This window comes from Takifugu rubripes, chromosome 13 (assembly GCF_901000725.2).
Source record: "Takifugu rubripes chromosome 13, fTakRub1.2, whole genome shotgun sequence".
Classification (NCBI taxonomy): Eukaryota; Metazoa; Chordata; class Actinopteri; order Tetraodontiformes; family Tetraodontidae; genus Takifugu; species Takifugu rubripes.
The window spans coordinates 11,837,772-11,858,214 of NC_042297.1; the positions used below are offsets into that span (position 1 = coordinate 11,837,772).

A 20,443-nucleotide genomic window follows, 5' to 3' on the forward strand; every position below is an offset into this window, starting at 1 on the left:
GATTTAAAAGATATTTTTGTTTACACTGAAATTGACTTCATGTAGATTTGCTTTACACATTAATTAAAATCTATCAATACGCCAGATGACTTTCCAGTCAATGAAGAGTCTAACGACTCTACCTAAGAGACCCTTCTCTTCTCCACGGTAACCTGTGAGGGACAGATTACAATGACATTGTCATAACCGCATGTTTGCCCCTACGATCAGTTTGGACACCTGTGACTTTAGACTTGCTGCCACGAGGTGATTGACTACATGAGACGTATTTCAGAAACACCTGAGTGAGAGAGGGAGAGAGCCATAGAGAGAGGGAGAGAGGGAGGGTGAGAGAGAGTGTGTGTGTGAGAGAGAGAGGTGAGCGCAGAGCTCCTTATCGCTTTCCTGCCGCACTCTGCGAACATTGGACCTGTTAGGACTGAACAGAAGGTTCAGAGGAACAGAAACGGGTTGTGGGCCGAACCTGCGGGTACGGCTGCGCGGGAGCATTAAAGCACCTGCCCGGAGGCGACAGACTTTCGACGCGCTCGAAAAGATTCAGTACTTTCTGTTTGAGCAAAGTGCACCGCAGCAAATCACGACTAGTCCTTAATACAGAGAAGAAACAGGAAGAAGAAGTCAAAGAGGACTTTTCCCCCCCAACTTAAGGTCGAGAAGGAGAGGTGAATTTATCGGCTTTCGTGCGTAAAATACAGCATGTGATGTGATTTTGGATCCGATGGACAGAAATTCAGATTAAAGGGTTTCTGAAAAGCGAAAGCTGATTTAATGTCACATTTGTAGAAAAAAAGAAGAACCTTGTGAGAGGGGGGGTCATGGGTACATTTGGACCTAAAATCCACGCGTTGAAGCAGCCTTCAGTCGGGAGGCACTGTGCAACTGATCCGCAACATTTTAAAGCGTGATGATCTTGTGCGTGCGTAAAGGTGCACGAAGACGGAGGAAACCTACCTGGCTGAAGTTAGAGCTACCTGATCTACCATGCCTTCATTAGTGACAAGGTAAGACACGGGGCTTTTCTTAATGTCTCTGCTGGAGATGCAGTGGGGAGCCGAGGGAGCGTTTCTGTCTTCGAAGTGGAGTGTCCAGCAGGGAGGACTGGAGAGTTGATGCTTCAAATATTTACCTTGTGTGGCTTTTGCTTGCGAGGAGCTGCAAAGCTGCAGTACAGTGAAGGATGGGAGGTGATAAATTCCAGGGACACTTGAGGGTTTGTTTTTTTCCCCCTGGTTGGAAGTTGTTTTCATTCCTTCCCAAAAACTGGAGGAGTGAGTTGTGGATTTGGACATACAGTTTCTGTCCTTGGCTATCTTTTACCCCGTGTCTCTTTAAGACATAAACACAGTCACTTGTTGCTGTTGTTGTTGTTGTTGTTTCTGCTCTGAGGTGGAGAAAGTCTCACCAAGCTTAACTTCCTGTCAGTGAGGCAATCCTCACTCACAGTATCTCTGATATTGCAATTCCAGCGCTCACATTCCAGCCGTCCTGCCAACCTACCTTTATCTCTTAAATGTCACTGGCTATAATTAGCCTGCTCATATTTGATCTAATCCCAGCCCAGCAACAGAGGGCACACAAACCCAGGGCGAACAGCAGAGTCAAACTGCACTCAAAGATCCCCCCCCCCCCATCCTCTGATGGGACACTTCAGCACCCCCAGGATGTTGACCTACAGAGTTTTCCCTTTTATGGGCTGTATTTTTGGAGAAATGTGTGGTCTGTCTGTCAGATGGGGGCTGTCAGCCTTGACTGGTCCACAGGGGGACAACTTGGCTCAGGGCGCCTCTTTCTGTCCTCTGACCACAGACACAGAACACTGGGCATATAGCTTAAAACTCTAACCTCGAGTTTTTGGAAGGACAATCAGCATATTGAGATCAGTGTTGGGTGGCCACCATCTGCCCCGCCCCCATGACTGCCCTGCATCTAAAGCAGGGCAGTGTGACCTCACTGCACATCTGTCCACAGATGCTGAACCAAGCGATGATTTTAACTGCAGGAACTTGATCCAGGAGTCTGAAGAATGTCCTCCTTTCCAAACACGTATTCTGAAGACGCGTTCCGCTTTCAACTCTGTTCTGTGTGATTACTCCAGCGTGGTTCTGGTGAGAGTGGCCTTCCTGCGCTCCTGAGCCGCCACCCATTGAGGATATTTGGCACACAATAAAACACAAACCACAACAAAGGAGCGCCCAAAAGGTTAAATGGCTGAAATCCCTCACCAAGAATGGGGAACATTCCACTTTTAGATGAAGAACAATTGTTGTCAGTTCCAAACAATGTGAGAGTGCTGGTGATGATCACAGCGGTAACCACGGCGCTATCATGTGCTGTATTTATTATATGACCCTGGTGCTGTTGTCGCTTGGTAAGGAATTTCTTCACTTTGGCCTTTTTTCCAGACAGGATTGTGAAGAGACACTTGTATCCTTGGGAGCTGGCTCGAGGGAGCGTCGGGCAGAGGAGTTTATTTGTTCCAGCTGCATGATCACATGTTGCTCCTGCACATGTTTTTTGTGATCTTCTGATCCACAAAAAAAGGGAAATAACATTTATCTGTAATCTGTGATCGTGATGTTCATGTGACGATATCGTCTGATGTGATTTTCCCGCATCCACCCACAAATATCACAGCTGAGGTCCACGTGAGACTGCTCAGTGAAGGTATTGCTCTCTGCTTTTAAGTGTTTGTCCCATTCTGGTGGGTCTGGACAGCAATAATCCGACCTGGATCATTAAATTGGATGTCACACAGGTCCTTGTCCAGATTTTTACAGATCTAAGGTGCCGTCAAACATCTCTCTGGAGACTTTGCAGAGCAGCTTCTGTTATTTTGCCACCTGACAGAAAGGGTGGAGACTGCATGTGTGTATGAACGCACGTATCTGGTTTCTGGCTTCCACTGAAACAGCTCCTGAAACTGATCCTCCGCAGTCTCAATGTTCAGTCAGATAAGAGTTAACTGCTCTGCATGTGCGCCTGTGTGTGTCTCGTACTCTCTGCAGGATTCAGATCATGTCTGTCTGTCAGCAGGTTGTAAACTCACGAAGGAATTTTCATGAATTGTGATGGACGTGTCTTCACGTTGTGGCCATACCATAAATCCGTTTACTGTAATTACGACTCCGGCGGAGGAAATAAAGCTTCCCCGGTCCTGTAGGTGCCTTCACTTGTTGAAAGTGTTGTGTGTCTCTGGTCACGACTACCCGTCTCTTTAAATACTTTTGAGCATCTCTATCTGTTTTTCATGCTTTAACCGTATGACATGAGAGAGCCTGCTTCAGTCAAAGTGGCTGTGAAAAGATAATCTCATAATCCCTGAGGTATGACGGTGTACCAGGTTTGTTCTCCCTGTCGTGTAGTTAAGTGCAGTGAAGCGGAGGGAAGGGACCGTGGTTGAGCAAGAGGCTAAGTCTAGACATTTTGGCAGCAGCAAAGCCAACAGAGAAAGCAGTGCGCGTCCTGTAGTCGTCCGCCACCCATCCTCTCCGGGGGGTTTATCCTCGCGCACAATAGTATTTCATCTCTTTTCACCACAACAAAATTACTATGTCTTTAAAAGAAGCAGCTGTCACTGCACAAAGGGCCTGCACTCGTGTTAAAAGTGGCTCGTTTCATTAATGCATGCGTGACCGAGGCCTCCGTGGTGCCCAATTGTTGCTGCTGCATTCACAGCGCAGACCCAGGGGTTAGAGCCTAGCGCTGGAGTTTCACACTGAACATCTGCTAAAGGTTCTGTCAATCCATTCAGCAGGGCACTCCATATAACCATCAGACCCTCCACGGGGCGCTCACAAAAAGCCAGGGTGGGTCACCGCTGAGGCTCGGTGGGGGTCAAAGGTTGACACTGGGTGGAAGATGCATTGCTTTTCCGAACATGGTGGGTGAGCAGAGCCTCGTAAAGAAAAGGGTGCCTTGGGTCACCGTACAGACACGCTAACTGGCCTTGGTCAGGTGTCCCCGGTGTTGACTCAGACCTCACCGAGGTCAAAGAACACATTCTCACCTGCAGCGCTCCGGCCAGACGCCCAGCAGCCGCAGCCTCGCTGTAATTGAAAGATAACAGCAGGGAAGTGTTGTTTATTTGTGCAGGGTGGGGATGTGGGAGCTATACCTGTTGGCCAGGCTGTGTTAGCGCAGAGGTCCGCGAGTTCAACCGGCACACTGAGGGGAGAGGTCACCCTGTCTCCTGCTGCTGAGGGTGGACGCAGGTCAAGTTACCTGTCTGAGAGCCTTCAGGTTTTTAATCCAAGAGCAGCAGACTCCAGCCGTGCAGGGTACAGAACAGGATCATTCAATTTTATTTAATAACAACTTTAGGGAAGAGCTCAGTGGCTTTATTGCTGATTTATGAATGCAGAGCGACTTCACGTGTTGGGTGGTGTTGGGGGGTGTTGGGGGGTGTTGGGTGGTGTTGGGTGGTGTTGGGGGGTGTTGGGTGGTGTTGGGGGGTGTTGGGTGGGGCTGCTGTAAGAGTGACTAATGTCGGTCAAAATAAACAAGCTGTCTGGTATTGATTGAAGTCATTTCCTGTCTCTCTGCCCTGGAGCTTTTTCCCTAATGTGCTGCAATAGTCTTAATGAGGGTGGGAGGAGGAGGAATGACCCCCTCTTCGTCTCTTTTAGGGCCCCTCTGAGAGGGGAGGGAGGTGGTCAGTAAATGGACCTGATGTGTTTTTCATTTTGGACAACTGAAGTTGCGGAGAAAAGATCGGAGCTGTTCAATTGTGCGTGAATATTGTTCCGAATTTTGATATTGTGGAAACAAGAGATGTTCCAGGATCAAACGTTTAAATCAATGTCATGTGCTGGATTTATCCATATCTAATTTGTAATACCTCTGAGCCTGTCTCACATTGGAGGCATGTGTGCAGTTCTGTTTCCATATTTGTGATTTCACACATTGAGAGTCTCACAGTCAAACCTATGATGATTTCATATTTGCCTTTACAGTAAAGTTGAGGTACTGAAATCCTGTCTTTAAAGATGTAGATCTCTGACTCTTTAATCTTAACTGAGGGATCAATGTGCATCTTTTAAACGGGAAAAAATGAATCCATCATCACCATGAATGTGGACCTCTTAAAACCTCGATGCGCTGACTCAGCCCAATTAAGCCTCTTACACCTGATTTGCTTTTTTTCCCAGTCTGCCTATCTTGACCATTTCAACACCGTTCCTTGCTGTGAGATCTATGCTGTGAGGGAACTTTCTGACATTTAAGCTCATGCAGGAAGGCTCACAGCTTTCCATAAATTAAGTAAAAAGGACATTTTCTGGTCCGACGGTCTGCTTTATCACCTTTGGTCCCTCTTCCCCCTGCGATCTTCATTTAAATGTCTTTAAAAGTCATAGTCTCATTTCAAATATAACCTGTTTTTACTATAACTTCCTAGGCTGTGAGAGCACTACTACTTCTACTTCCTGGAACTTTGAAACATCAAACTGAACATCTAATTATGTGTGATTTATGAGCCTTCCTTGTCCTATTTTGGTCAACGTGACCTCCCCGGTTCCTCTGATTTGAATTCCCCCATGTAAGGGCAGGACAGGAGCTGAAGGGAAGGACTGCTCAGCCAAGTGTGAGGGAGATGTGTATCGTTTAATTAGACAGGGCAACTACTGACCTGGGACTGAGCCAACAGGGAGCTCCCAGAGCTTTGGACCAGATCTGTGTTTATGGCCCGAAGAGAAATAAAGGAGTCAAAACAGCCTCGAAGATAAATGAGGGACAGACCGATGAAACAAAGGAAATGGAGAAGATTAAGTTGTTGTACTTTTCCAATTGAAACGGGTCATATATTTTCCCAGAAAAAGCAAATAAAAATGACACGTCCAGTCAGGGAACAGAGCTGTAAAGGTGTGACGCACCACAGCTGTCAGCACAAACCGTGTCTGAAGGACTTCCAAGAATTATGGGCACCGCTGGGAAACTAGGTCTGCTTTGATGAGTCAGAGGGACAGACTCACATTTGCCTCCAGGTAGAGATGAAGACAAAACACGGGCTTTCAACACTGTCTGTTGGTGCCTCATTGTGCTGTTGCCATTCACATTTCGGCCCCCCACTTTTTTTTCAGATGACCTAGAATGACTTAAAACATCTCCTCTTCGTTGCAGTGCTGCCTGAGATTATAAATCATGTCAATAATGTACTATGATAATCATATACTACTTATCAGATTTTGGACCTGCTCCATGGCGATGAAAGTCCCTTTCATTTAAAAACCCTGGAGGAAAAATAAATCCAACACGATGCTTTTCTGCCCAGTTATTTAGTATTGTTTTATTGCCGTATTCCTCAATCAGAGAGGAACCAATGCAGCCAGTTATTCTGTCCCGTAAACTCAGCAGGTGGTCCTGTAAGTCTTTAATGTTGGACACGGGTGCTTCGGGCAGGCGGGCGGTCCATGCCTCTTGGGCTACGTGAGAGTTAATAAGGCGGCCTCGAGGTGGGTGGGGGAAGTGAGCGGTGAAGTTAATGATAGTTGCTGGATCGGGGCATTCCTGTCCTTGGTTCTTGTCCACAGGGGATCATTGTAATGCAGCAGATTATATGTGGATATTATCATCGACCTAAAGACCTCTCATGGTTAAAATGTCAGGCTCGCCTTTTCTTTCTGGTCATTCTGTTTCCTCCTCAGATTCCCCTCCGGTTACCACCTAAAGGGTTCCTTGATTTCTGTGCTCTTGTGAAAATAGATCAGGCTGATGTTTCCAACCTGTTGCGATTGTTTTTCTCTTTGCCTACAGGAAGCTGACTCTGTGCCAGGCCCTGACCTTTGCCCTGCTGCTGGCCGCTACCGACTGCCTGTCGACGCCGCAGAGTGTAAGTCTGAAAGACATATCTTGACAACACAAATCCCTGGATGAAGTGAAGAAAGGCTGTTGATTCTGGACCTCCTGTCAATGACAACAACCACCTACCTCCCGGTCACGTAACCCTGTGCACGGCTGTAAAACTGAAACAAATGAAATACAACCTGCAGCCCCACAACGGAGAACCAATTATCATCTTATTAATCATGAGTCTTGGCCCCCTTTTCAGAAACCTTTCAGGTCAAAGCAACTAGTTTGACTAAAACATGTGGAGAACAAATGTGTGTGATTGTGTGTGAGTGTTGTAAGTAGGGAGGGTGCTGAACGGTCACCCCTGCAAAACTGGTCAGCGGTTGTTCACATGTTCCACCGTGAAGCTGAGCGGCATAAATAATGAACAGACTCAATGCGAGATGCAGGTGTTCTCAGTGTGCTACCACACTGCAAGCATCACACTGGTTGGTGTACGCAGAGAAGACAACAGCAGCACTCGGAACAGGCTGATTAGGGCACTTGGACAGATATTTAAGGAGCTGATCTGAAATTCATTCTGCAGCCATGATGTCAGCCTTTGTGGTGCGTTGGACAAATATACAAAGCTAATAGCATAGCGACGGTGTCAGGGAACCACACTGAAGCCTCGGGTCCGTCAGGGCCCCGCTGACATTTCCCACAGCCTCTCCGCCTTTGTCTCATCTGGCAGTGGTAAATTATGTGATTAAGCTAATTAGTCCAGAGGAAAAGGCTGCTCCATCAAGGAAAGCCCTGCTCATTCAGAGGGTAGAGCAGAGTTTTAGAAGTGCCATTAGATTGTTTGATGGTGCATGTTCTTGGAAATGGTGAAGTTCCTACATGGTGGCATCCTCTTTCCACTCTCTGATTGCTGCTGTCCGCCCCCCCCTTTGCACCATCTCTCATCACTGTTTGTCTTGTCGTCAGGCAGGTGTCCACCAGCCTCCCCCAGGCTCGCTGGAACAGCCAGGCGTAGACAGAGATACGCACTCTGAAGCATCATACAACAGGAATGTAGAGGAGGGTCAACATGCTTTTTCATTCCCACCTGTCAGGAAAAACAACCAATCAGTCTCACACCAGTGTCATTTAAAGAGAAATAATGTCAATCCAAGGAAAACACACCTCTTCTAAGAGTTGTTTTAGGCTGCTGGCACGTTTTCTGTATTAGGTCATCATCGGCCATGCTCGCATAGACCCATGTCTCTGATTTTTTATTTTTAAAACACCTTTTTAATTCTCTAATTTTCTCTTTATTTGGACTAATCTGATTAAAGTGTCTATCCCGTATATTTTCTTACCTGCAATCCAGGAAATACTCAGCGGATGGATGCCTGTGTAGAAGGTTTGCTATCTGAACGTATTTGGGCAGCGGTTGAACACTCTCTCTGACTTTACCTGCTGGGTTCACGTTGCCTTTTAGGTGGAAAGTTTCTCCAGTTTGTCTATCAGCTCAAGGCCGTCTAAAACAGACTGGGAGAAGTGGTCTGCCGACTGATGAGAGGAGTAATGGGGGAGTCATTTTGATGTTTTTGGAGACTATTGACTGTATGCTTGGACAAGAGCTGCTTGTGTGTGTGTGTGTGTGTGTGTGTGTGTGTGTGTGTGTGTATGTATGTGTGTGTGTGCATGGGGGGGTGTTAATGTAAAGGTCAAATGTCACTTTCATTACTCCAGAATGCCAGCTGACCTCATCTCCAACTGATGTCCATGCTAATTTGACTGGCAGTAACACTAATGAGGGCAACCTCAGGTGACCCCCACCATGGAAAATGATGCGAAGTCATAGAACAGGTCACTCTCAACTGTGTGTGTGTGCTCGTGCGTGTCACAAGTGTGTGTGTGTTTTTCCATAAAAGCCAAACACCAATACAGTTCATCTACTTTGAGGTTTTGCTGTGGAAGATTTATTGCAGATGTGTGTTGAATTTTCAGGTATGTTAGAATGTGATTCTTGTTTGCGCTCCCTGTTATTGTGTTAATACCTTCATTTATCCATTCAAAAGCTATGCAAACATTAAAAATGAAACGGCTCGATCCAGGTTCTCTTGCCTGCCAGATGTCAGCCAGTGATGCTTTTGCGTTGTGTACGGGCTGGTGCAGCATTGCTATAGGCAGCAGTGGCTCCAGGATTTCACAACTTTGCAGCTGTCTCTAAAAAATTCCAATAGTTTAGACTTTTCTTTGTAACTGCTCCTTGAAGTCATTGTCAACCAAGTAGAGACAATATCTCGCTCCAACTAACTATGCAAAGACCATATGTGAAAACTCCAAATGACCCCTTACAGAGTTGTAGTCGGAGCACTTGTTCCCAGTGTGTTTAAAGAGTTAAATGTGTGTGTGAGGCAGCTCCTTTGGGAACACTGCCAGTGTCGGTCCTCCAGGGCAAAATCTCTGGAATGTGTTTGAGAGATTTTTAATTACTTTTATTGTTCGGCTCAACCATCCGGATCCTTTTACCTTCCTAACGCAACGTTTTATAAATAGATTTATCTGCCGATTGTATCTCCCAGCTACTCTAAGACACCCCCCTCCTTACTGGTTTTAGCTGATACACACATTATGAGCAGCTGACAGTTGCCAAGTGACACAACATGATCAACACACACATAACATTTGAAGAGCTATCAGATAGTCGGCCCAGTGTCGTGTTCTGTCCCGGAAACAAACCAAACAAATTCCAGTAGCACAACAGGACAGAACGTGGTAATCCTCCATGAATGCAGAGGACATTTTCCACTGATCATAAATGTTTTCATGCTCAATGCTGCTGTTAATTTAAATAAAACAGCCGTTCCCATGAGAGTATGTCTTTGTGGAGGTGTGGATCCCCAGAATCAATACAAATGATTTCACGTACAGTCTTGTGATTTAATTTGATGTAGTGAAAGTGGTTAAAATCTTTGTTACATCCCTCAGTCGTGGATTTCTTCCTGGGCTCCTTCTGCTGCATCGTCGGGGCGATCAGTGCGTTTCCGGCGGCAGCTGCTCTTCATGAACGAGTGGTCGGCATGGAGCGGCTGGTCCGTCTGCTCTCGAAGCTGCGGGAGTGGGGCCTCGGTGAGGATGCGCACCTGCATCACCAGGTAAAGGCTAACTGTTTACCTGTTTCTCAGAGAATCAGAATCAGAAGCAGATTTATTGCCATTGTTCATGTAATACACAGTATTACACAAACTAGGAATTTGTCATGGTGTGACGCTGCGACGTTCAACATAAAGAAGACCACACTAGAATAATATAAATAAAATAAAATAAGACATATATACAGTATATACATAAATAGTAAGTGGTAAGAGGTAAGTGGTAAGAAATAGTGCAGGTCAATGCAGGAGTAATGTGATGTATTGTTCGTGAGTCCGACTGGCTGCTGTACGTGGTTCTCATGACCTGTTGAAACCAAATGTGCATTAAAATAGCTCTTTAGGCTTTTGGACTGGGGTGCTTGGGCCTGTCTGGCTCAGGGAAGGTCTTGTGGTCTTGCGATGGCTGAGCTGTCTCATCTAGTTTACTAACTCTCCAGTTGTAGAGGCTCTCCTGGTTGTTCATTGCTGTATTTATTGTTTATGTGTACTTGTAACACTTGACCTTGGACACTGGGAGGTCTGCTGGAGCCGCGGGCTGCCCTCGTGTTTCCTGATGGTACACATGATTGTAAGCTTGTGCCAGTTTTGTTTGTGTATCAGCTGTAGAACATAAATGAGACTTAAAGCTTTGATTTACATGAGAAAATACCCAGATGTTTCATCTCAAAACCACAAGTAGCCTCAGTGGGAACTACATGATGTTTCTGTCTGAAACATACATAATTAACCTTGTAGAGTTGTGTATCCTTTTCTGTAAATGTTTGTGGGTGTTGATGATCTCACTGGTGCAGTTTGTTGCATGTGTAAGCATTAAGACATAAACTTCTGTTTATAGGAGTTTTTTTGAGTTTTTTTGCTCAGATATCACACTTTTTGCGACATCTCTTTCCTTTTGAAGATGAAAAACGTCTCACAAGATTTCATCTCTGAGTTGCAGGAACCCAGTGGGTGGACCATGTGATGGAGACCCCAGACAGTACAAAATCTGCAACACCAAGGTCAGTGCAGTGTAAAGGTTTGTTACCGTACCTGTGAAAGTCAGGTTATATGCAAACATTTTACAACAATGGATGGTGTTTGCTCAGAAAGTGCGCCAGGTGTGTTCGTGCTGATGGCTCTCTGTGACTGACTGTGAGCAGGAATTTAACTGACACATTAACGGGCGTCATTAGTGTCTGAAGGGATTTACTGCCCTACAGTTGGGTTTCAGTCCTGCCTTTATGTTAGAAACACACTGAGGTCAGCAGCTCTGTGTGTGTACAGTAAAGTGGCTGCAACCAAGAAAACGTACATGAACGTAGCAACGTGCTACAACATGTCTGAATGTCTACCTACATTTGTGGCACTTTCAGAGTTCACAGCTCGAGTCACAGGTCATCAGGTCCGGCTGTGGAAATGGCACTGCCCCATGGAACATGTCAGTCACATGCTGGAACCGTTAAACAGATGTTTTGGAGTCTAACACATCAGCTGAAAATGATAGCAAGAGATTAAAACACAGTGTTGTTTTATCCCCAACAAACTGACCTGGCAGATGTCAGCGTGTCTGAGGAAGCTAGAAATGGTCAAGGCTTTTTCCTATTACACCAATAAACTCCACTTGATGGGTAATATCTGGGGCTGATGTTGCAGCCAGGATGTGGAGCTGCATTATCAAGTGTGTGTCTGCAGGAGTGCCCCCCCAACGCAGAGGACTTCAGAGAGATGCAGTGTGCTGCCTTCAATGACAGGCCTTTACTGACGGGAAGCTCCTTCAAATGGACAACGTTTCATGGAGGTCAGGTGTCTCCTTACGGCACGGCGCCCATATTATCATGCCTGAATACATGCTTTTCAGTATCTGCCAGCCTTAAACACTGGTGAAGCTACTGTTCTGCTTTACTTACCAATGATGCCTTCTGAGAGTCCTGCTGGGGATTTAATCCACATGGATTTACTCCTCCGCTGCCTTTTTAACACCATGAAGTAATGAAGCTTCTTCCTTTCAGGCTCAAACCCCTGTGAACTCAGCTGTCTGGCCCTGGGTCACAACTTTTACTACAATTTTGGTCGTGTGCTTGACGGCACATCCTGCGACAAGGAGCCTGGAGGTGTGTGTGTCAACGGGCGCTGCCTGGTGAGTGCTTATCGGGAGTGATTTCAACTTGAATTGAAGTTAGACTTTGTTTAGTCCGCAGACACAAAAAGCTGGAATGATGTCTTATTTTGTAAGAGACACAAGCCTGTTTTTCAGTGTGGATATATGTGGTAAAAGGTCCGACAGCTTTTTCTTCTGTGCAGCTGATCGTTAGCGGAACGATGATGAGACAAAGCTGAGTCTGAATCTGTCTGCCCCCCGTCAGTTAGGAACTTTCCTCAGGTCCGGCAATAAAGACAATGCAGATTATAGCATACAGCCTGCAGCAGCTCCACGAGGAGCATTTCCTGTCATAGACACACACACACACACGCACACACACACACACACACACACACACACACACATGTTTTTATGTTTTTAGGGATTTTGGGGTAATTGCGGGTTCCATAAATTATTGCTGTCTCGCTGGAGATCCTCCCCTTTGATTGGTTCTGCAGAAGAAGGGCCAGAGAAGAAAGCAGCCACTGTAGTCCATCCAGAAGCAACAGAAAGCGCCGTAAACCATCCAACCCATCCTCTGCCTTCTTTGTTTCGGTCTTGTAACATTCACAGAGACAGCTCTTTAATCCATCCTCTGCTCGTGAGGCCCTAAACTGTTTTTGTTCCCACTCTGAAGTAAATGTTGGTAAAGAGAGAAACTAATGGGGAGAAGCAAATAGAAGGACAGAGATGGAGGACTGAGACAGACTGGTCAAAGTTTGCCTGTTGTAGGGACGGAAAGATCTGATGCTGTTCTTGTCTCAAACAGAAGCCCGGCTGTGACTCCATACTGGGATCAAAGCAACAGGAGGACGCCTGCATGGTGTGTGGAGGACAAAACTCCACCTGTATGCATCACAAAAGTGTGTACCAGAGCAGCGGTCAGCAGGAAGGTAGGACACACACACACACACACACACACACACGCACACACGCACACACACACACACACACACACACACACACACACACACACACACGCACGCACACACCATTACCATCAGGACCCAACTGCAGTATATTCAGACCAACAAGGGCTGTAGATAATTCCAGACTCTGTCATCAACCATTCAGGGCAAAACCAAACAATAACCATGGCAACGCTCCTGCAAAAGAAAAGCCAACTGGCTGCCCTCCAGGAACAGTCGTGCCATAGTTCAAAATAGAGAAAGGAGGAGGAAGATGGGCCCTCCAGGTTCTTCTGTTCTAGAGTGACTAAACCACAGCCAATCTTGTGCTTGATGTTTGTTCACAAATATTTTGCAAAAAATGACCGGATTATTTGTACAAAGAAATGAAAAAAAGATCATTTTCCAAAGAATTCACACCTGACTAGAACTGAGAATGACGGGGCGATAAAGGACACTGTCTGTGCGTGTCAGCCTCGGAGGTTCTCTCTGTTCCTGCAGCCGTTCCTCGCAAGGTCAGGCACCAATGGCCTTAATCTCGTCTGTCTGTCTGGCTGTGGCAACATCTCCATTGAGCCAAAGGAGCTTGATTTACACTGGGCCAACCCTTTAGACGCCATCAGGACCTCATTCTGCTGGTAGTTCTGGAGAACCACGTTCATGTTCTCATTGGATCTTTTAGTTTGGGTTTGGAGGTGAAAATGTTCGAGAATAAACAGATGGTCTCATCTCATCCACAACTTCCTTGTCTTTGAGTTTTTAAGGAGGATCCTGTCCAATAATCATCATTCCTCCTTAAGAGACTGGAGCGTGTCACTACTGCTGCTTCTTCTTCTGTTGTGTTTTCACCGTTGCCGCAGTAACCACCCGAGGTGACAACTTAATTACAGAATCTGACCTTATATGCAAACCGCAAGGAAATCAGTGATGAATTATAGCTCTGAAAGAGAGAATTACGCTCGTAATCGCTGTGATTTCAGCGATAAAATACCGAACACGCTGCAATTATTCGCCAATCCGACGACAGACGAGCAAAGAAAGCATGTTTGCTGGATCACAAAAATGACAGCCGATACAAACAGCCGCCAAATATCAGTGTTCTTTGCAGGAGCACTAAAAGTTCTGTGTTCATTTTTTCAACGTTGACCCGCTGTGACATTTCCTGCCATCGTGCACAGAGGTCAAAGTTAACGTGGGCGTCATCACCTACGCAGATGTAGGAGCTTCTCACTTCAGATGCTGGAGAGTCTCTTTGTCGTGCACTGTCTGCTCTTTGGCCCCAAAATAAGCCCTGAAATTCATCTTTTGTTGACGCAAGGCCACAAAGGTCTTTCTGACAGTCATGACCCGAAGCAAACTAAGCCAGTTCAGCACTTTTATTATTTTACAGCGGGGCCACGTAGGCTCTTTACCTCATCTTGTTTATCATCTTGGTCCCATTGTCTCATTTTCAGCCCTGCAAATTGTTTGAGTCTATAAAAAAAGATGAAAAGAAATGCCTTTTTTCTTTTAACCTGTGAATTATTTTAAAAGCACCAAACATTTGAGCCTGAATCTCTGCTCGCCAGGTGGACCTTTTGGATACAACGAAGTGGCCATGATACCAGCTGGAGCCACTCACATCCGAGTTACTGATAACAGCAGGAATTATCTCGGTAAGACACACACACACACACACACACACACACGCACACACACACTGTGGCTTCAGTGCAAATCAGGAGCTTCAAATTAAAGTCTTAGACTGTGTGTAACTTCCTCTCCTTGGAGGCTGGAGGGCTCCAGCACTTCCATCTGGACACTCTGTGTTGTTTTCAACTTGAGGCCATCTATTCTCATCCCTGTTTCTGAGACGAAAATAAAGCCATTGTTAACCCGGCGCCTGCTGTGGTTCAGAAAAGGGAGGCTTGTAAAGAGCTTTTTCTGAACGCGGGGCCACGGCAGGTGAAGGTGCTTGTTTCCATTTCATGTCATGAGTAATCCCTCTCTAGTGCTTGAGAACAGACAGCTGCCATATGGAGCCAGCTGGGCTATTTCTCCGCCTGACAGCATAGCTTCACCTCAGAATGTCCCACTTCTCTGGAGATGTAGATTTTCATACTAACAGCTATTGACCTCTCTGAATAGCCTCTTCCTCCTCTTCGCCAGCCCTCCAGAATGGTCGCTCCCAGTTTGTGATCAATGGTGACTGGAAGATCAGCATTCCAGGAGAGTACAATGTAGCTGGGACAAAACTGTTGTACCGCCGCTCTGCGGACACCTGGGAGAGCTTTGAGGTGCCTGGGCCCACCCGAGAGGATCTTCATCTAATGGTGAGACTTCTAATATGCAGCTGAATCATTTCCCCTCTTGGAACTGTTAATTGCCCAACACTTTAGCAGATTGTTAGAAAGCTGGCCTTCGCTATAAAGGTTTCGAACATTTCTGCAAAATACTGTGGTTGCAGTCATTCTGCTAATTGCTGTGTGTTTAACATGTCAACGGAGGCATCGGGTTTTAATAAACAGTTGATTGTTTCCAGTCTCACTTAATGCACAGCTGTTCCAGAATCTGCTACCAAAGCTGGTGGTTATTTTTTCCCCCTCATCAATCAAAACAAACACTTCAAGCTCTGCAGATAACTTGTATTCACTGTTTAACTGCAGCAGGACGAGCATTACCGATATCAACCCAGGTAAGTGGTGATCATTTTCTGAGTAAATCCTCAATGCCTCCTCCAGGGCTGAAGAACTAGGTAAAGCCTGGGCTGTCGGGCTTCACATTTAGTTTATTTCAATGACGATGTGTGTTGTAGCGCATAAAAATATTCCAGCTGGACAATAAATCCAGTGTAAAAAATAGATGTGGATTGCGGCAGCATTATGGTGGCTGGTTCCTGCTTCATCCGTTTTGTGCACCTGTGCAGGTTCTTGCCACAGACAGGAACCCAGACATCGAGTACGAGTACTGGTTGCCCCCAGACCAGTATGCCCTGCACCATGGGAGGAAGAGCCCGCTGCGTCAAGCTCACCACACCGCCAACTACCTTCCCTGGGATGAACCCTTTACTACAGCCACCACCACCACCCGTGCACCTCCCATCACCACCAGACCACACTGGTGTAAGTAGCTTTACAGGATTCTTCCAGTTACCAGGAAATTGTCAGTCTTGATTAGAGTTTTAGGGTTTATGATGAGGTCTATGTTTGTTTATCTGCCATTTTTGAGATAAAAATGGCTTCGTCTGCGGACCAATGTGTCTGCTGGGAGGGAAGCAGCTGGTGTATCTCCATCACGATAAGCCTGCAGAACACATGTTCGTTTTAAAAACACTCTTCTGGCGGCTCGAGGACATGTACTGTAAATTAATGAATCTGTCTGTGGAGACATGTAGCAAAATCCTGCCAAAGAAAACCTGATTTAATGCCAAAAAGTGTGTTGATGGCTTTGATGGCAACGGGGAAATTGACAATTGAGGATTTTTCCTAATGTCTGAGACATAACATGATTAGAATGATATTCATTTTAAAAGCTAATGGGAATTCTGCCTCACCATGGACGGTTTTATGAAGGTTTTATGAAGCTGTGAACAGAAGGTTTTTGTTTTGTAAAGCGGTTTTTGGCAGTGAAAGTGATCCAAATAATGGTTTCTTACTTGTGGCATTCTACCTGTTATCCAAAAAGTCCCCATTCACATGGGAACGCAAAACAGACTGTGTCTTCTTCAGATTGCAACAGACCAAAACCTGAGAACAAGCATATTTTAATGAAATTGGTTCAATAAAACTTTCACAGTCTAACTGGTTCTGATGGAACTGGTGATATTTTTCAAAAACATATTCACATTCACCAGCTTCTTGCAGGGCGCTCTTTCAACATTAGGTGTTTGGTACCTTGCTTAAGGGTATCTCAGTGGTGCTCTGAAGGTGTCGTGTCACCTCCCAAGTTGGGCCTGCACTGGCGCTTGAACCAAGAACCCTCCACATCTAAGGCCAGTCCCCTAGAGACTGAGCTACCGCTGCCCCGTATATCTAACAAAAGATGAAACTGTGTCATTTGACAGTTCTAAGACCCGTGAAGCTGCCACGCCAGTCTCCTCAGCAGCGCCCCCCCCCAGCCAGCGCTGCCCCGACCGGAGCAGGAGAACCACAGAAACCTTCTTCCCCAACCTGCACCTGGAAGTACGTTCAGTAGTTCCCTGCGTGAAAACAATGGGTGATTCTAGCGATACGTGAACTTGTGTCTGTTTGGGTTTTCCAGGGAATTGTGGGAAATGTCAGCGAGTTAAAGGCCGAACTGAGCGCAAGAGGCAGTATTGCCGGAAGGACTTTGGTGAGTTGGAAGCGTTTACGATGTATTTATTTCATGCTTTGGAAACTTGCCAGAGTAAATGAATGTTTAACTGAACTGAATTTGTTTCCTGTTAGTTTTCCGGGCCAAGGTGGTTGGGAAGTTGTACAGAGGCGAGGAGACCCGCTACGACGTGCAGGTGATCCACACCTACAGGAACAGCTTCCGCCTGGAGCACAGGGAGTTCATCTGGGCCCCCAATTTGTGCGACTGCCCCCACTTAGAGGTGGGGAGGCAGTACATCCTGATGGTGCGCCGTCACATCAACTACGAGCACACGCTGAACCGGATCCTGCTGGAGGAGGACAGCTACGTGGTGCCGTACAGACCCAGAGAGGATGAGCAGCTGCGGCAGCACGAAAAGCTCTGCGGGAATCGAGGACACAAACACGCAGAACAGTCGTCAGGATCGTCCTGACGCTTTAGATCACGTCTAGTCGGGCCCCCTTCTCTCTGCTTCAGCTATTCTGATCATCACATGATCCGGCTGTTTCCAAGTGATGCCACAGGAGGAGAGCGGGTGTTCCTTCATTGTTCTACCTTCTTGGAAAAAACTAGAACGCAGAAGAACTTCACCAGCTTGCCATATCACAGAGAGCACTTTAGGTGGATGCTCGAATCCACCTTTAAACATACCAAAGAGAAGAACATGGATGCAATTTAGTGTATTTTGGGGGGGAAAAAAATCACCTCAGCACTGGTATATTAAGCATTTAGTGCCAAAACCTTTGATGTTACAGCTCGCCCACACATCTCCTGTAGCTCAGAGGGCACTGACAGTGGATCCTGTGTTCCAACACATCCCGTGGATATGTGACTGATATGGATCTGATAGCTCGGAGGCCTCAGGCTTGTGCTCACTGAGCCGTACCCTACCGGTATTTGGCATTTGGTGTGACACATTATCCTCCCGGAGACGTGATGACACAATGAGGTGGATGGATTTGGCCTGCAGTCGCATCAGGCTGACTGGCAGAACCCAAAGTTGATTAATTATTTCCTTGGCCTTTGGTTTTAAAGGTGCAGCTGATGGATGCAGCCTTCAGAGTCGGACTGTCAGTAAAACTGATGCAGCGGTGTCTGATTTTGTTTTTCCACACGTATTTCAGATTTTTGCACTTTTTCTGCTTTTTTTTTGCGGAGGTCAGCGTAGTTCACGTGTTTATTTGTTAGTCGACAGTGTGATCATGCATAAATGTACTCCTATAGCTGCCTTAAATCATTTTTATTACCTCGTGAACATGTTCTTATGGACTCTGAAACCAGTCATTTTGGCTTGTCTAAAGGTTTGTGCAGTTTTTCTGCTATCTTCCTGTTTCTGGCTTAGAAAGGTGAGTTAAAACAGCAGGACAGATGCATATATATAAAAGAAACACCACTCTTGTACAGCTGATGCTTCTTCTCTCTGCTTCAGCTATTCTGGTCAAATATTAGAACTCTGCCATTTGTCACTAGGGGCTTGTTTAGATGTAAAGCCAGCCCGCTGAAGAGAAGCAGTAAAACAGAAACACACTCCAGGCTTTGAGCACTTGTTATGCATACACAGCCCTGGCTGCAGTAAATGCCCCCCGAAACCACAGATGTTTTCATGGAGAACTCCTCATCCGTCACTGCCGCCACGATGAAAACATGCAGGATTTACAGCGGATCGAATACACCAAATGTTACATTTCCTTTCATTTACTTCCTTCCTCTGACCCACACAAGAACATAGATGCCTATCTGTGTGCGTGCAGATTTCAGACATTAATTATGGTTTTCTCAGGCAGCTTATGCCTCCTGCAGTGGAACACGGCATCATTTCATGCTCATGCCTGAACCATATGCTGCTGACCTCCTGTATCTATATGAGTATAAATTATATAACACTAGTTGGAGCGTGCAGTAAACATTTGGTAAATCCAAAAAAACACACAAACATTTAGACTTGATGTAAACTTGGTATGCTTTTAGATGACGTAGGCTAGCAGCATAGCAGCAGACCGCACACCATCAAAAGAACATCTATGTTTTTTGTCTAAATCAGGATTAAGGAGTTAAATAAATACGATACAACTTTAGATTAAATTTGCTGGCTCATTTTGCTTTTTATAAGGGTGTGTTTTTATTGTTTTAACTCAAGATATATTCACAATATAATGCTTCACAATGTATTTATAAATAAGTTTAAACTTTACACTGTGTGTCATTTATTTAACATTTTTGTGGCCGTGTTATTCCTTTGAGGTATTATACATTGTTTTAAAGATCATGACTGCTTTGCTTTATATAAAACAGATGTAAATCTGATGTTTGGAATTAATGAGTTACAAATGTCACAAAAGATTTGGCCAAATACCTTGTGTGCCTTTGTGTTCTGGGTTTGCCAAACATGTAAACTTGTTTTTTGTGTACCATAAACCAGGCATGAGAACAGTTGGTTTTTTTTAAGAAAAGTATGTATTTGGAAGAAAAAAAAGACAAACTCCATATCTACGACACACCAAAAAAAAAACTACATCGAATCCAGACAATATAATTATGCAAGTATGTTTTGAAGGAGCCAGATTGCTGCTCATTAACTGTAACAGTCTTCACAGCTCAGCGTCCTCTCAGCTGGGACACCTTGAAAACATTTGACTTCAGGTGCGAGGCAGAAAGCAGCGATCCCCTATGAAACTCAGTGTTTCTGCACCTTTTCTATGTTTAAGCACTCTTGGTTTCAATTTATAAAATCCAAAACAAAGTAGTGTAACACAAAATGTAAACAAGAGAATCAATGCAGAAATTTCTGGTGAATTTAGTGAGCTGTAAAGCAAAAGGGAATGCAAGCGTGCAATTTTGAATTACATCATACGTTCCCGATTAGCTGCCTCTCAGTCTCTCTGGCAGACCATCACTGAGAATGTGAACATATGAAATAGGCAGAGAAGATCGATAATCTGTAAATTCCCACAATCCTGAACGCATCCCGAACAAATCTTTCATTGTCTTTGGGCTGAACATCAGAACCTGAGGTTGTGTCTCGCAGCGCTTTCAACAAGACGACATTTGTACATTTTCTGCTTTGTTTCTGCACACACTAAATAAAATACACTTCAGAGCAATATTTTACGTAATGAGAGTGTGACTTTTGTTGCCTGGATTTGTAGATTTTGTTCCATCTTGAACAGATTTCTTCACCCTTGCTTTCT

At 45.4% G+C, this 20,443-nt stretch overlaps 1 protein-coding gene across 1 annotated transcript; it reads left to right on the top strand.

Moving 5' to 3' along the window:
- Positions 1–351: 351 nt before the first annotated feature.
- adamtsl5 (ADAMTS like 5) lies at positions 352–20,354 on the top strand. Its single transcript, XM_029846084.1, has 13 exons — positions 352–1,001; positions 6,751–6,826; positions 9,748–9,914; positions 10,852–10,912; positions 11,586–11,691; positions 11,903–12,030; positions 12,803–12,926; positions 14,510–14,596; positions 15,090–15,253; positions 15,847–16,042; positions 16,984–17,109; positions 17,181–17,252; positions 17,348–20,354. Exons 1-13 carry the CDS (start codon positions 982–984, stop codon positions 17,686–17,688), a joined length of 1,668 nt encoding a protein of 555 aa, XP_029701944.1. The 5' UTR covers positions 352–981; the 3' UTR covers positions 17,689–20,354.
- Positions 20,355–20,443: the final 89 nt, after the last annotated feature.